This window comes from Choloepus didactylus, chromosome 4 (assembly GCF_015220235.1).
Source record: "Choloepus didactylus isolate mChoDid1 chromosome 4, mChoDid1.pri, whole genome shotgun sequence".
Lineage (NCBI taxonomy): Eukaryota > Metazoa > Chordata > Mammalia > Pilosa > Megalonychidae > Choloepus > Choloepus didactylus.
In genome coordinates this window covers 93,654,160-93,671,698 of record NC_051310.1, presented here as the reverse complement: position 1 = coordinate 93,671,698, position 17,539 = coordinate 93,654,160, and the positions used below count along the sequence as shown (strand labels likewise).

The window sequence follows — 17,539 nt, the reverse complement described above, 5'->3', positions numbered from 1 at the left end:
AACAGAAAAAATGAAAAAAAATTCTTCAGCATTTCTGTTTCATTATTATTTTAGAGCAAATATCTGAATTATTGGGTTGATTAAACACTATAGTCTTCATCCCTAGTTTTATATTCCATGCTGATTGCAACACGACTCTGTGGAGCATCAGATGAAATGCAAAAAACACTTCAGAACTTTGAAATTCCATAAAATATCCAAATTCACTAATGATTATTTCTCATCTATTTTTTAGGGTACAGGTAAAATAAATCCCCAGAAGCAAGGAATATATTGTTAATATATTTAGTTAATATATTCAGTTAATATATTCGGTGTTTATGGTACCTAATCTGAGTCCAGATTTCACTGATTAAAATCCTTATATAATTCTTCTGGAGATTGATAATCTGGCTAATCACCCTTCTCTTCTCTAGGTTCTCACTGGTAGGGAGCAGATGCAAAGAGCCAGTGGAGGACCAAATTTTTAGCTTTATGACTGGCAACCTGGTAACTCCCAAGGCCCAGTTTGGCAGTGTTTCAGGATCAGAATGAGACCCTCTCCTCCCTCCTCCCTCCCCTCCTCCTCATCCTCCACCCTTCCCCCTGTCACATGGGAGAGAGCCATGTTTAAATACAGACTGGAAGGAGCCAATGGAGAGGAAGAGGTTTGTGAACCTATTCTTTGAGGACCCAGGTAATGCTGAGAAGGATATAAGGGCTTATAGAAATTGTCCAGCATGAAGTGTCTGGAAGAGTGTAAATCAATTGCAGTTTCAGTTTTGACTTTTGTTGAGTTTTCTAGTATTTTCTTTAGGTAATTTTTATATTTTGAGAATTTAGAGAAAGAACCTTTAGGACATTGGAGTCAGGTTTAGAAATTTAATTAGAGATTAAGAGATTCCCTGAACCGAAGCCAACTGAACCTACACAGGCTGGGCCAACATGGCTTACCTATCCAGTCAGGAGAAGCTGGATAAAGGCCCTCCTTCTTCTCAAGGGAGTGATCCTGCCGAGAGCATTGGGAACCAAGACACAGAAGCCATCAGTTCTGCCCCAGGCCTGTAGCATTTTAATTCAACCAAAAAAAGAAGCCTGGCTCAGAACAGCAGGCTCTCACCAACTTACCAGTCTGAGGTTAGTTTTCTCTTCCCTGTCTTTAGGCAGAGGTAGGGACTTGCAGATAAAAAGCCTTCCTTTTTATGAATCCCACCAGTTTTTCTATTTGGTTGACAAAAGGAGTGCCAGACCCCCTTAACTGAGAGTCTTCAAGCAAACAACCAGAGAACTGTAGTTTGAACTCAAATTAAATGGAGAATCTGGTCCCACAAACCTATTCTTCCACCTTTGATAACCTGAACTCTTTAACTCTCATGAAGAACAACAGTCTTACCATGATGAATTTTTAGAAACCTTTTGTCTGAGCAGAGTCCCCTCAAGAGGGGGTGGATACTTTAAGGAAACTTTACAGTTCAGCCTAAGGGAAAACATTCCAGAAACATGCTGTATGGGAAAGGAGTGGCCCGCCTGGGAAAGTCACCTGTTGCCCATTTCTGGAGGGTCTAGTAGAATCTGGATGGCAGTTGGTGAGGGTGCTGTACAGTTGGGTTGGCTGACCTGTAAGATTGTTCTCAACTCTTGTGACTATAAATCCAAACAGGACAGGACACTGTGCGTGCCTGCCTCTTTGTGAATAAATAATCAGATGACGAAAACTATCCTATGCTCTTTTTTTTTTTTATCATCATTTTATTGAGATATATTCACATACCACGCAGTCATACAAAACAAATTGTCCTTTCGATTGTTTACAGTACCATTACATAGTTGTACATTCATCACCTAAATCAATCCCTGACACCTTCATTAGCACACACACAAAAATAACAAGAATAATAATTAGAGTGAAAAAGAGCAATTGAAGTAAAAAAGAACACTGGGTACCTTTGTCTGTTTGTTTCCTTCCCCTATTTTTCTACTCATCCATCCATAAACTAGACAAAGTGGAGTGTGGTCCTTATGGCTTTCCCAATCCCATTGTCACCCCTCATAAGCTACATTTTTATACAACTGTCTTCGAGATTCATGGGTTCTGGGTTGTAGTTTGATAGTTTCAGGTATCCACCACCAGCTACCCCAATTCTTTAGAACCTAAAAAGGGTTGTCTAAAGTGTGCATAAGAGTGCCCACCAGAGTGACCTCTCGGCTCGTTTTGGAATCTCTCTGCCACTGAAGCTTATTTCATTTCCTTTCACGTCCCCCTTTTGGTCAAGAAGATGTTCTCCATCCCACGATGCCGGGTCTACATTCCTCCCCGGGAGTCATATTCTACATTGCCAGGGAGATTCACTCCCCTGGGTGTCTGATCCCACGTAGGGGGGAGGGCAGTGATTTCACCTTTCAAGTTGGCTTAGCCAGAGAGAGAGGGCCACATCTGAGCAACAAAGAGGCATTCGGGAGGAGGCTCTTAGGCACAAATATAGGGAGGCCTAGCCTCTCCTTTGCAGCAACCGTCTTCCCAAGGGTAAAACTTATGGTAGAGGGCTCAACCCATCAAACCACCAGTCCCCTCTGTCTGTGGTCATGTTAGCAAACATGGAGGTGGGGTAGGCGAATACCCCTGCATTCTCCACAGGCTCCTCAAGGGGGCACTACATCTTTTTTTTTTTTCCTTGTTTTTCTTTCTTTTTTTTTTTTTTTTAACTTTCCCTTCTTTTTTAAATCAACTGTATGAAAAAAAAAGTTAAAAAGAAAACAAACATACAATAAAAGAACATTTCAAAGAGACCATAACAAGGGAGTAAGAAAAAGACAACTAACCTAAGATAACTGCTTAACTTCCAACATGTTCCTACTTTACCCCAAGAAAGTTACATAATATAGCAACATTTCTGTGAACTTGTTCCTACTATATCCATCAGAAATTAACAGACCATAGTCATTCCTGGGCATCCCCAGAACGTTAAATAGCTTATCTGTTCTTCTTGGATTATTGTTTCCCCTTCCTTAATTGCTCTCTACTGCTAGTTCCCCTACATTCTACATTATAAACCATTTGTTTTACATTTTTCAAAGTTCACATTAGTGGTAGCATATATTTCTCTTTTTGTGCCTGGCTTATTTCGCTCAGCATTATGTCTTCAAGATTCATCCATGTTGTCATATGTTTCACAAGATCCTTCCTTCTTACTGCCGTGTAGTATTCCATTGTGTGTATATACCACATTTTATTTATCCACTCATCTGTTGAAGGACATTTGGGTTGTTTCCATCTCTTGGCAATTGTGAATAATACTGCTATGAACATTGGCGTGCAGATATCTGTTCGTGTCACTGCTTTCCGATCTTCCAGGTATATACCGAGAAGTGCAATCGCTGGATCGAATGGTAGCTCTATATCTAGTTTTCTAAGGAACTGCCAGACTGACTTCCAGAGTGGCTGAACCATTATACAGTCCCACCAACAATGAATAAGAGTTCCAATTTCTCCACATCCCCTCCAGCATTTGTAGTTTCCTGTTTGTTTAATGGCAGCCATTCTAACTGGTGTTAGATGGTATCTCACTGTGGTTTTAATTTGCATCTCTCTAATAGCTAGTGAAGCTGAACATTTTTTCATGTGTTTCTTGGCCATTTGTATTTCCTCTTCAGAGAACTGTCTTTTCATATCTTTTGCCCATTTTATAATTGGGCTGTCTGTACTATTGTCATTGAGTTGTAGGATTTCTTTGTATATGCAAGATACATGGTTTCCAAAAATTTTTTCCCATTGAGTTGGCTGCCTCTTTACCTTTTTGAGAAATTCCTTTGAGGTGCAGAAACTTCTAAGCTTGAGGAGTTCCCATTTATCTATTTTCTCTTTTGTTGCTTGTGCTTTGGGTGTAAAGTCCAGGAAGTGGCCGCCTAATACAAGGTCTTGAAGATGTTTTCCTACATTATCTTCTAGGAGTTTTATGGTACTTTCTTTTATATTGAGATCTTTGGTCCATTTTGAGTTAATTTTTGTGTAGGGGGTGAGGTAGAGGTCCTCTTTCATTCTTTTGGATATGGATATCCAACTCTCCCAGCCCCATTTGTTGAAAAGACCATTATGGCTCAGTTCAGTGACTTTGGGGGCCTTATCAAAGATCAGTCGGCCATAGATCTGAGGGTCTATCTCTGAATTCTCAATTCGATTCCATTGATCTATATGTCTATCTTTGTGCCAGTACCATGCTGTTTTGGCAACTGTGGCTTTATAATAAGCTTCAAAGTCAGGGAGTGTGAGTCCTCCCACTTCGTTTTTCTTTTTTAGAGTGTCTTTAGCAATTCGAGGCATCTTCCCTTTCCAAATAAATTTGATAACTAGCTTTTCCAAGTCTGCAAAGTAGGTTGTTGGAATTTTGATTGGGATTGCATTGAATCTGTAGATGAGTTTGGGAAGAATTGACATCTTAATGACATTTAGCCTTCCTATCCATGAACATGGAATATTTTTCCATCTTTTAAGGTCCCCTTCTATTTCTTTTAGTAGAGTTATGTAGTTTTCTTTGTATAGGTCTTTTACATCTTTGGTTAAGTTTATTCCTAGGTACTTGATTTTTTTAGTTGCTATTGAAAATGGTATCTTTTTGTTGAGTGTCTCTTCAGTTTGTTCATTTCTAGCATATAGAAACATTACTGACTTATGTGCATTAATCTTGTATCCCGCTACTTTGCTAAATTTGTTTATTAGCTCTAGTAGCTGTATTGTCGATTTCTCAGGGTTTTCTAGATATAAGATCATATCATCTGCAAACAATGACAGTTTTACTTCTTCTTTTCCAATTTGGATGCCTTTTATTTCTTTGTCTTGCCGGATTGCCCTGGCTAGCACTTCCAGCACAATGTTGAATAACAGTGGTGACAGCGGGCATCCTTGTCTTGTTCCTGATCTTAGAGGGAAGGCTTTCAGTCTCTCACCATTGATTACTATGCTGGCTGTGGGTTTTTCGTATATGCTCTTTATCATGTTGAGGAAGTTTCCTTCAATTCCTACCTTTTGAAGTGTTTTTATCAAAAAGGGATGTTGGATTTTGTCAAATGCTTTTTCAGCATCTATTGAGATGATCAATTGATTTTTCCCTTTCGAGTTTTTAATGTGTTGTAATACATTGATTGTTTTTCTTATGTTGAACCATCCTTGCATGCCTGGAATGAACCCCACTTGGTCATGGTGTATGATTTTTTTAATGTGTCTTTGGATTCGATTTGCAAGTATTTTGTTGAGGATTTTTGCATCTATATTCATTAGGGAGATTGGCCGGTAGTTTTCCTTTTTTGTAGCATCTTTGCCTGGTTTTGGTATTAGATTGATGTTAGCTTCATAAAATGAGTTAGGTAGTGTTCCATTTTCTTCAATGTTTTGAAAGAGTTTGAGTAAGAAATGGTGTCAGTTCTTTCTGGAAAGTTTGGTAGAATTCCCCTGTGAAGCCATCTGGCCCTGGGCATTTATTTGTGGGAAAATTTTTGATGACTGATTGGATCTCTTTGTTTGTGATGGGTTGGTTGAGGTCTTCTATTTCTTCTCTGGTCAGTCTAGGTTGTTCATATGTTTCCAGGAAATTGTCCATTTCTTCTACATTGTCCAGTTTGCTGCCATACAGTTGTTCATAATATCCTCTTATAGTTTTTTTAATTTCTTCAGGATCTGCAGTTATATCACCTTTTTCATTCATTATTTTGTTTATATGGGTCTTCTCTCTTTTTGATTTTGTCAGTCTAGCTAGGGGCTTGTCAATCTTGTTGATCTTCTCAAAGAACCAACTTTTGGTGATATTTATCCTCTCTACTGTTTTTTTGTTCTCTATGTCATTTATTTCTGCTTTAATCCTTGTTATTTCTTTTCTTCTACTTGGTTTGGGATTGGTTTGCTGTTTATTTTCTAGCTTCTTCAGTTGATCCATTAGTTCTTTGATTTTGGCTCTTTCTTCCTTTTTAATATATGCGTTTAGTGCTATAAATTTCCCCCTTAGCACTGCTTTTGCTACATCCCATAGGTTTTGGTATGTTGTGTTCTCATTTTTGTTCATCTCTATATATTTAGCAATTTCTCTTGCTATTTCTTCTTTAACCCACTGATTGTTTAGGAGTGTGTTGTTTAACCTCCAGGTATTTGTGAATTTTCTAAGTCTCTGATGGTTATTGACTTCTAATTGTATTCCATTGTGGTCAGAGAATGTGCTTTGAATAATTTCAATCTTTTTAAATTTATTGAGGCTTGTTTTATGTCCCAGCATATGATCTATTCTGGAGAAAGTTCCGTGAGCACTAGAAAAGTATGTGTATCCTGGTGATTTGGGATGTAATGTCCTGTATATGTCTGTTAAATCTAATTCATTTATCAGATTGTTTAGGTTTTCAATTTCCTTATTGGTCTTCTGTCTGGTTGATCTATCTATAGGAGAGAGTGATGTGTTGAAGTCTCCCACAATTATTGTGGAAACATCAATTGCTTCCTTTAGTTTTGCCAGTGTTTCTCTCATGTATTTTGTGGCACCTTGATTGGGTGCATAGACATTTACGATTGTTATTTCTTCTTGCTGAATTGCCCCTTTTATTAGTATGTAGTGGCCTTCTTTGTCTCTCAAAACATGCCTGCATTTGAAGTCTATTTTATCTGAGATTAATATTGCTACACCTGCTTTCTTTTGGCTGTAGCTTGCATGAAATATTTTTTTCCCATCCTTTCACTTTCAGTTTCTTTGTGTCCCTGTGTCTAAGATGAGTCTCTTGTATGCAACATATTGATGGTTCATTTTTTTTGATCCATTCTGTGAATCTATATCTTTTAATTGGGGAGTTTAATCCATGTACATTCAACATTATAGCCGTGAAGGCATTTCTTGAATCAGTCATCTTATCCTTTGGTTTATGTTTGCCATATTTTTCCCTCTCTCTATTAATATCCTTTATTGTACCCATACCGAATCTCTTTAGTACTGAACCTTTCTCCAAGTCTCTCTGTCCTGTCTTTGTATCTCTGTCTGTAGGGCTCCCTTTAGTATCTCCAGTAGGGCAGGTCTCTTGTTAGCAAATTCTCTCAGCATTTGTTTGTCTGTGAAAAATTTAAGCTCTCCCTCAAATTTGAAGGAGAGCTTTGCTGGATAAAGTATTCTTGGCTGGAAATTTTTCTCACTCAGAATTTTAAATATATCGTGCCACTGCCTTCTTGCCTCCATGGTGGCTGCTGAGTAGTCACTACTTAGTCTTATGCTGTTTCCTTTGTATGTGGTGAATTGCTTTTCTCTTGCTGCTTTCAGAACTTGCTCCTTCTGTTCTGTGTTTGACAGTGTGATCAGTATATGTCTCGGAGTGGGTTTATTTGGATGTATTCTATTTGGAGTTCGCTGAGCATTTATGATTTGTGTATTTATGTTGTTTAGAAGATTTGGGAAGTTTTCCCCAACAATTTCTTTGAATACTCTTCCTAGACCTTTACTCTTTTCTTCCCCTTCTGGGACACCAATGAGTCTTATATTTGGACGTTTCATATTATCTATCATATCCCTGAGGTCCATTTCGATTTTTTCAATTTTTTTCCCCATTCTTTCTTTTATGCTTTCATTTTCCATTCTGTCATCTTCCAGGTCACTGATTCGTTGTTCAGCTTCCTCTAGTCTTGTACTATGAGTGTCCAGAATCTTTTTAATTTGGTCAACAGTTTCTTTAATTTCCATAAGATCATCCATTTTTTTATTTAGTCTTGCAATGTCTTCTTTATGCTCTTCTAGAGTCTTCTTGATTTCCTTTATATCCCGTACTATGGTCTCATTGTTCATCTTTAGTTCTTTGAGTAGCTGCTCTAGGTGCTGTGTCTCTTCTGGTCTTTTGATTTGGGTGCTTGGGCTTGGGTTATCCATATCGTCTGGTTTTTTCATATGCTTTATAATTTTCTGTTGTTTTTGGCCTTGTGGCATTTGCTGAACTTGATAGGGTTCTTTTAGGGTTTGTAGACCTATTGAAGTCCTTATCTCTAATTTATCAGATCTACAGCTTCGTGGAGTACACTTTCTCTAACTAACCAGCAGGTGGCGTCCACGAGCCACCTGTTCTCCACAAGCCAGTTCTCCCCTGCTTAGCTTTTTTGGTGAGTGGGGGAGTGAGTCTTGTGGGGCCCAATTGGTGTACCAAGCTTGCGTGTGTAGTTGGTGTTGCCTGCCCTGTATGTGGGGCGTGTTTCTGCGCAGTCGGGGAGGGGGGGGTGGCCCTAACAATCAAATCTCCCTGGTGATCCTAGAGTTTTAAAGCTGCTGCAATAGTCTAATCCTTCAGTTCAGTCCTGCCACAGTTTGTCTCTGCCACTGACCCACAAGTCCTTGGTATTGGCGTATGGCTTCTGAGACTTGCAAGTGGGCCCCTCTTCCAGGCCGTGCACCCCGGGTCCTCTGTTGAGGGATGACTGTGCTATGTCACAGGTGAGTGCCGTCCCCCCAGGGCAGTTCTGGGCTGCTGGGCTGTGTAGGGAGGCTCCCAGTCTGCTCAAATGATGGCTGAATGGGGCTTTGTTAATTCACACTGCTCCACCTTCCCAACTCTGGGACAATCAGCTGAGGTTGCAGGGAAGGCTAATGTCCACACCCAGTTTTGTGGTGTGTGCCTGTTATTTGAAGCACTTCCGTCACACTGGGTTGTCTGGGGCAGCTCTGGGCTATGGGGCTGGCGATGGGCAGGAGTGTTTCCTGTCCACCAGGATGGTGGCTGTGAGCAGACACCCCCCTTTTCTTGGGAAGTTGTGGTGTTTAGTGAATTTTCTCAGCCACTGGATTATTGCCTTTTGTCTCAGAGCTCTCTTAGTTCTGCTCTTGACTTGACGTGCCCAAATTGCAATTCTTTGAAGCTTTCTGTATTGGGCTCCTTAGAGTAATTGTTTTAGAAAAAGAAAAAAGAATTTAAAAAAAAAAAAAAAAAAAGGGCCCTCCTCAGAGATCTAATGGGTTATTGAAATGCTAATAGACAAAGCAACCAGGGCCATTAAGGAAAGGTCCACAGGGCAGAGAGATCAGCTTTTCTTCGGGATTTGCATATGCGCCTCAAGGCCTGAGCTCCGCCCTTCCCCTTTCTGTGTTCACCAGAACTCCAAAAATCCTCTGCTTTTATTTTGGAGTTTTTCGTGTTGTTTTTTTTTTTCTATGCCTGTCTCCTCTCTGCTGGGCTGGCTGCTCTCAGATTCTCTGGTGTGTGGTCTCAGTCTATCTGTGGTTGGAGTTTGGATCAGCAGAATGAGTTTCCTATAAGGGCTGCCACTGCAGTTCTCCCTTCTCCTTCCCGGAGCTGACAGCCCCTCCTCCCACGGGACTGAGCCTGGCAGGGAGGGGCGCGGGTCCCCTGGCCGCAAAAACTTACAGATTTCGCTGATCTCAGCAGTTCGACATTTTCATGAGTGTTGTATGAAGTATGCCCAAAGACAGATTGCTCTGTGGTGTCCAGTCCACGCAGTTCCTGGCTTTCTACCTACTTTCCTGGAGGAGTAACTAAAACATACAGCTCACCAGTCTGCCATCTTGCCCCATCTCTCTTCCTATGCTCTTTTGATTTGAAAACAGGATATGTGTGTGTGTGTGTGTGTGTGTGTGTGTGTGTGTGTGTGTGTGTGTGTGTCTTTAACTCAGTATGCTTTATTTAGAATTATTTAGAGTTACCATGTGCTGTTATAACTAATTAAACATTTCAGATTACTTTATTCTTTCTGGAAATTTTCTCTTATGAGACTATTCTGACTCCTTTGTGAAATGATACACTTATTTTGTCATTTCAAATTATCAGTAATGCACAAAAGAGTATTTTAGTAATAATTTTTGCTGGCTGTTTGGTAGAAAACTTAGCCCTCATCTCTTATTTGCATGTTTGGAGGTTGTTTCAACCCAGGTTAGCCCCAAGACCAAAGAAAACGCCTGGCATGGAGTAACCCATGAGTTTAATTAGGGACTTACAAACAGGAGATGATTTTTCCTGATGGCAGCCGGTCAGGAAAGTGAAGTCAGCATTCAGCACAGAGAGAGAGAGCAGAGTGCCAAAGGAGGGTGGGGGCTTATAAAGGTTTGTGACAAGAGAGTTTCTCCTGAGATTTGATTATAACAGGATCTCCCGAGATTTGGTTACAATAGGGTCTCACGAGATTTGGTTACAACAAGATCTCGTGAGATTTGGTTACTAATGTAATTAGAGGAGGGAAGTTTTAATGCTTTCCCCCCGAGGGGTGTCAGGGGCCTGTTGACTTTTAATGTCTTTCTTGATCATGTAGGTGGCTGTCTCCAGCCTTGTGGTCACAGCCCTGGATCCTGGGTCCTCACACAGGTTATTGAGTCAAAGCTGAAAAAGGCACCCTTCATTTAGAACCGTGTCAAGATTTTGATAAAATCTTTTAAACTTTATTTGGAAAATTTTAAATATGCAAAAGTAGAGAATAGAGTAGTGAACTCCATATACTCATCACCAGTTTCAATAATTTTCAACATTTTTCCAGTCTTATTTCATCTATCCCCACCTTACTTTTTTTTTTTTAATTATTGCAAATTACAAATTTTTCCTAAGCCAAATGAAGTATCTTGCCAAGTTTAATCACAGAGGTGTCAGTGGCAGCAGGTGAGTCTCTTACATCTATTTCATAAGGCAGGAAGAATAGGGTCAGGCACTTTGACTCCTTCCCGACTTACTTGTAGTATCTGCCTGATCCTCTGGCCTCCACGAATACTTTTGACTTAATGTGTTGGCCAGTTGCCTTCCTGTTAACCAACGTGTAGGCCAGGCTCCTTCTGCTATGCCCTGGCCTGTCACTGTTCAAGTTTTAGTGCATTAAAAGCCAATTCTTCCCTTCCATGGTTCCCTTCCATCATGCTGTCATCACCATAAAAAGCAAGTTAGCTTCTTCTGGGGGAGATAAACAGGCAGACCCAACTTACCCAAAACCAATTTCTCTGGTCATTATCATATTAACAAAGTTAAAAGGGTAACTAGACTCAACAGAAGGCATCCCTCACTGCCAAACACCTTACACCTGGCAGGGAGGTGGGCTGGACATCTGTAGTGTCCCTACCCCTCCGTGAGGATCTGAAGTTAAAATTCTTCATTTTATTATGGAAAATTTTAGATACAAAAATAGAGACAATAGACTAATATATTTCCCTGTTCCTACCCCCAGTTTCTAATTGTCAACAATTCGCCATTCAAACTTTTTGATCATGCATCCTAAGTAGTAAAAAAAGAGTTTTGTATCCCTAGTCTGGCTATGTTTGTTTGTTTATAAATTATATACATATTCCATTCTACTGCTATAGTATGTACACAAAAAATAGAAAGCTAAATGCAAACAGAAGTTATAATATTTTTCTCCTACCCAGTGTACATCTCTTGGGGTACATGTACTCCACTTTGGAGCCTGATTATGTAGAAACATTATAATAATTCACCAAGCATTTATTAGAACCCACTATATCACTGACACTGTGGGTGCTAAGAGGGGAGATACTGAGGGCAGGATCAGTAGTCTGACTGCTTACAGCCCGCTCCGTCAGTAGAAAGTCCTACCAACCTCTCCAGGTGAGAAGCCAGCGGGAGCCCTACCTGGGGCATTGCCCTTCTCATCTGCTTCTTCCTGAACATAGAGCTCCCAAGTTTATTTAGGAATTCAGAATGATCGAGGAAGCATTTTAATTCCAAAGGAAGATTCATGGCTGGGTCTGTAAATAGCCTTGAGACTTTTAGCTAACCATTTGTAAATGTTTGAGCCTCCTGGTGCTAGACCTCCGGGTCAGTCGGTCAGGGTTGGTGCCGGCATCTCTGTGTTACCCCAGGTGCCCCTCACAGCATTCCCTTTCCTGGTGTGCCGCTTCCTCTCTGCTTTTCAGTGTCCAGGGTCCCACATTAAAGACCATACTGGGCCAAGGCCCCGAAGAGAGTATTGCACCTCCCATCCCTATATGTATTTCGGAATATTAAACAAACAAACCAAAAAGATAGAGAAATCGAGTTAAATTCTGATTTTTCCCAAGATGCATGCTTTGAACTTTATTGGAAATTCTTTCAAATCCTTTTCCTCACTTGTGTTGCTTGCCCCTACCTGGCCAGGGTCCTAAGCACGTTCTTAGCCTACCTTTGGGCAATCCAGCCCTGGATCTCAGACAGCCCTCCCTTCTTCATCTGGCACCTGGGTCCCATGTTCTTCTGAAACAAGATGGTGCCTCGCAGAGCCCAAGTCTGAGGCCTTCCTCAAAATATGTAGGTCCCAATTGACATGTTCTTTAACTTCACTTGTCTTTTGCTACTCTTAAAAAAAAAAAATCAAACTCTTTATCTCAATGTAGTCTCTCTCTGCCATCGCTACCATATCAGTCAGCTTTGCTGCTACGATAACCAATCCAAAAGCCCTGGGACTTTCAACAATCGTTTTTCTCTCTTATTACCTGTGAGTGGCTTCAAGTTGCCTGCTATGGCTTTCCTCAATGAATCTTCTGCAACTGAGGCTGAAGGAGTATCCTGTGTTTGGGGTATGGCATTCTCATGGTAGAAGAATGAGGATGAAGTTTGCTGCTTGGATATCTGTCACATATGCTCGTAAGCCATTGGCCAAAGCAAATCAGATGGCCCAGACCTCATTTCTCCAGCCTCCCAGGCTGGAGTGACATACCGTGGGCAGCATACGGGTGCCTAATAGATGGAGGTCCCTTGGAAGGACTTTAAGAGGCTCAGAATGCTGTGGAAACCCATAGCAATGATGTCACTCCTCCTGGCCACCAGAGGACTCTGCAGGTGGCCTCACCTTCAACACCTGACCCCCACCTGGACACCCATCCTCCCTGCTAATGCCCAGGTATCCCTGGGACAAGGCAGCCTTCATTTATGTAATCTAATTTCATTTTCTCAACAAGCCTGTGAGGAAGTTAGCATCATCATTTCCACTTTAGAGATAAGGAACGTGAGTCCAGGAAGATGAAGTAACTTGTTAATAAGTGGGGGATCCTGGCCTCGAACTGTTTCTCTGACTCCAAATCATAAGTTCTTTGAATTGCACATGGGATATTGGCCTTAGGAACCTGTGCTGTGTACTTATTGAATTGATAACTGTAAGAATTGTGTAAAATATGGAAAATTGTTTGCAAAATAATGCTAAGTGCAAAATCTAGATCACAAAAATCTAGGGTAAAATCTATATATGGATAAAACTTGAAAAGGGTAGCAGGGTTTTGTTTCTTTTTAGGTTTTAAAGTTGACTTAGCAAATACATTTTTAAATAACTGAATTTTAACTCTTAGCAAGCAAGAGATTACAAATTGCAGGAATGAATAAATCATGTGTCCATTTGCTACTAGCTTTTTTTGGGATACAGATTTAGGTGAAATGTTAAAAACCATATAGTGTTTGACAGGCTCCTTTGCTCTTAAACCTCCTTCAATCCCCAGCCCTGACTGAACAACTGTTCTGACTCTTTCGATATGCAAGCAGGTCCCTGTGAACTGAAAGACTAAAGCCAAATATAGTTTGGATTAAGATCTGATACTATGAGGGCAGAGAGATGAAGTTGGGCCAGGGTGAGGAAGAGATGAAAATATCAAATTTAAGTAGAGATTATCCCCCAAAAAGACAGTCCAAGTTGTAATTTGGGCCAGCAGGGGTTAATACAGAAGAGGCAAGTATAAAGAGAAAATATATGTATAATACATTTCAAGTGCTTCCTGCTTTTTGGAACCCCTCCTAAAGACCTTCAGCACCCCCTCTGTGGGCTGGCCTCTGGGAGCCCAGTCTGGTGGGAGCCAAGTTCTAAGACTCTTACATGAAAATTTTAGGTTTTCAAGTACATTTAATGTCACTGTAGTGAGTACGTAATTACGGTAATAGAATCTTCCCTTTTCTTTTATCTTGGAATGAAGCCATCTGTCTCTTAAAATTGGTTCTATCCTGGATAATCATGTTTCTGCTAATAAAGTATGCTGTAGGCATGCATCCTCTTAACTAACAAGGTATTTTAATTTCTTCTCTCCCTAGAATAGTATGCTATATTGTCTGAAATCAACATTCAGTTTACTTATCACGATGAATATTTTTCTTCCAGGCCCCAAAGTTGTTCTTCACTGAGATCTTGTTAATTTAGGAGATCAAATTTAGGATATGAATTATTTAAATAGATTGGAATTGTTAAACTAAATTAGCCCTGCCATTTTTTAATCAGCCCCTCAGAAGAAATAGGAGTAATCCCCAGATCCAAAATGAGAAAATCCATATGTTTAACAAAGAAAAATTAGGAGTCAGTTCTTAGCTAAAGGAATCTTATCTATAAAAATTCTCTATCACAGGATTCCTTTTATGATAAGCTAGCTATTATATGTATATTATTTACCTTTAAAAAATCTGTTTTCATATAGTTCATATACACATCTATTGCATAATGCTTTATATACATTTCCCCATTACGTGAGATTGAATGGCCCAGCCTTGAAATGGTCTTTGACAACCAAAAAGTTTGCTCTTTATGATAATCAGTCTCAAAAATGTTAGAATATATCCAAGCATCCCTTAACAAAGGATTTTGGATTATTGACCATGAATTTATCTTGAATCTGTTTATACTTTCATTTGTGCCATTTTGAGAAGAATGAGTTGCACGTTTTCCTCTGATATTTTCCTCTTTGACTCCGAGTTTGCAGACTCCTGTGTCTAACAAGATGTGTCAATGAGGTGATCCAGGTGAAAGCACTAAAAACATGAGCGCAGATGTCCCATCTAGAGAGAGCAACCCCTCTCAGCTTCAGCCCATTCTTGCCATGTGGGGATATGTGGCCAAAATATTCTGGTTTTTCACTAGAAGCCTCAAATCTGAATTTTCAAAATTGCCCATTCAATCACATGTTTTTGAAAAACACTGTGCAGAATAAATAGTCCACAGTCTGTAGGTATCCCATGGCTTGCCAGTTTATTGCCATCTTAAATATACCCCTTTTACATTCTAATGTACTCCTAGTTTCTGGGATTTGGGATAAGAATCCATAGTCCCCTGATTGTTCACCTCCAAATTTTGACAATTTTTATTATGTCATTCTTTCATCTTTCAGCTTAACACACTAAAGGCTATTTTTAATTAGCCTGTGATTACATAGAAATTGCTCCAGGTCTACATTGTTTTATTTTCCCTGACTCAAGACACTTATTATGCAATGGTAAAAAGTATAAAAGTCAATGTCTTCAATGGTTTTTGTCAGTTATTGTTCTTGAGGGTGAGTGGCAATTTCCAAAATGGTGACTGGTCGCAGGCCAACTCTTCTTTCCTGTCTCTGCAGCCGTCATTTCATCAAGCTGATAACGTGAGGGGAACCCGCCATCATGGGCTGGTGGAGAGGCCGTCCAGGAACCGCTTCCACCCTCTTCATCGGCGGTCTGGGGACAAGCCAGGACGACAAATATCCTTTTCCACTGCTGTCAGGGAGTATTGGTTTTGAAATGTTTGAAAGCTTTTCAGGACTTATCGTCCCTTGATTTCCCCTTTGGCTTCAAAATCTTCCTTTTATCTGATGAACGGAGGCAATAAAAATAAAGAGTTGAAGACTAGAAACATTTCTGAAGCCAACACTTGGAAAGATCATTGTAGGTGTTTACTTTATGAAGCGTCAATAAAGTTCAGGTTAATGAAATAACTGGATAGAAAAATCATGTAATTCAGCCCCATCAAAAGGCCTTCTTGGCATTTTCTTCAGAAGCTTAGCATTTTCTTCTGAAATCAGCAAAGTCAGAGTTAAATGTGACTTTGAAGCAGGTTGGAGAGAGGTTAGACTATCTCACTAAAACAGAGATCCAGATATTGGATTTATTTGTATTTCTGTTGACCTGCTGACATGCTATTAGAATTTACAGGAAAAAAGTTCATATTATTTTTTATTTGTGGAGTTTCAAACTCAATAAATGACAACTAAAATCTAAAGTGATATTTAGGAGATTCCTATACAGTAATGTATACCCACAGCAAGCCCTGTGTTATGAAGTAGAAATAAAGAAAAGGAGATTGCGAATTCATCTCACAATTTTATTTAACCTGTAGTTATTAGGGTGCAGGGTGGGATGGGGGTGGGGAGCTGCTGTGTGACCACCATTGTGCTAAGACCTTTGAGGAACTGAGCCAGGTTTCCTGAGGGATGACATAGAAGTGTACCAGGAGGGCCGGTGCTCTCCCTTCACTCTTCTCGGCACTCAGGCACAGGGACTGAGGAAGAAGAAAGGCAGACGGCTGAATTCCTGGCAGTGAGGTTAGTGTTGGCTTCACAAGCCTAGAAACCAGGAAGTGGGGGGAGGGCACTCATGTTTGCTAAGCACCTGCCCATGCCAGGCACAGTGCTGGGCAATTTATGTGCCATTTTATTCTCAGAACTCACCGAGTGGGTTATTTTCTTAACCCTCATTTTCCAATGAGCTTGGGTCCAGCTCAAGCTGACCCCAGAACTTGTGCTCCTCCTCTCCCTACACCACACAGGTTCACTCAGTGGTGCTTGTACCACCTGCAAGAGACATCTGTGGAGGTGGGGGGGGGGGGCTGCACAAAGGAAATTGCGACTTTTCTTGCCCTCAAGCTTCTTGCAGTTTTAATCTTTTATTTGGAGGCAGGGATAAAATGACCTTAGGGAGTGTTTATTTCTCCCTTTTTTTCCATCCCTCAGGCACATACCACAGGTGGTCCTGACTTCTAGTTAAGTATATTATGTGGCCATTGTCAAGGGAAAGTGAAGATGATAGGTGGATTTTGAGAATTCTTTTCTGGAATGTGCAATGATTACGTAGATGGCAAAAGGGAATGAGAGAGAGGCAATTCTTCAGCTCATTCATTCGTGCATGGGGGTTGAAGTCCTATGTCAAATCATTAGATTAAATTGCTTGAAATTTTCAAACAAATGACTTTCAGTGTTTCTTTCCTTGATTTATGCTTTGTTCTTTTGTTTGTTCGTTTCTCTTTTTTCTTTGCTTGATTTAGCAATGTATCTTTTTCTAATTTCTCAATTCCCTCTTTCTTTTGTAGGTACTCCCTCTTTCTATATATTATACATTATACAACATATGTATAAGTATATATATAACCATCTCAAGTCCTTTGAAATAAGTGTAGTGTAAATACATACATATATACGTAGCTTTATTAACCAAAAGAATAAATTTTAGAACAGGAGGGGATTGAAGAAAAGAGAAAAAGATGGAATATTCATTTGCTTTAAAGAGATTTGTTAAGTTTGTTCTAGCATCAGGCACCATTTTACACACTGTTCAACAAAAATATGGTCCTTGCTTTGTGTTGCTTATAGTCTAGTGGGAGAGGCCACTAAGCAAACAGATGGTCACAGCTCAGTGGGCCAAGCTTTGGCTGAGGCAGTTCAGGGGCTATGTGAACATGGGAGGGGCAGTCTGAATGGCCTTGGTGGAATCAGGGAAAGCATCCTGAAGGAAAATCTGAGGCTTGAAGGAGAAGGAAGAAGTAAGGGATAATCTGTTCATTTATTCAGCAGATATTTATAGAGCCCTTTCTTTGCCAGGCACTGTTCTAGGCACTGGAGACTCAGTGACAAATAAGACA

General features: G+C 40.2%; 1 protein-coding gene across 4 annotated transcripts in view; it reads left to right on the top strand.

Annotated features, from left to right (window-relative positions):
* CRTC3 (CREB regulated transcription coactivator 3) overlaps window positions 1-17,539 on the top strand; it is a 135,720-nt gene that overhangs the window by 72,101 nt on the left and 46,080 nt on the right. For 2 of the 4 annotated variants that reach the window (XM_037833109.1, XM_037833108.1), the window contains exon 3: window positions 15,267-15,386. In XM_037833109.1, the coding sequence (XP_037689037.1) occupies window positions 15,267-15,386 (120 nt within the window). Of the gene's footprint in view, window positions 1-15,239; window positions 15,387-17,539 lie in introns of all 4 variants that reach the window. The other 2 variants (XM_037833107.1, XM_037833106.1) reach the window with 1 other exon arrangement.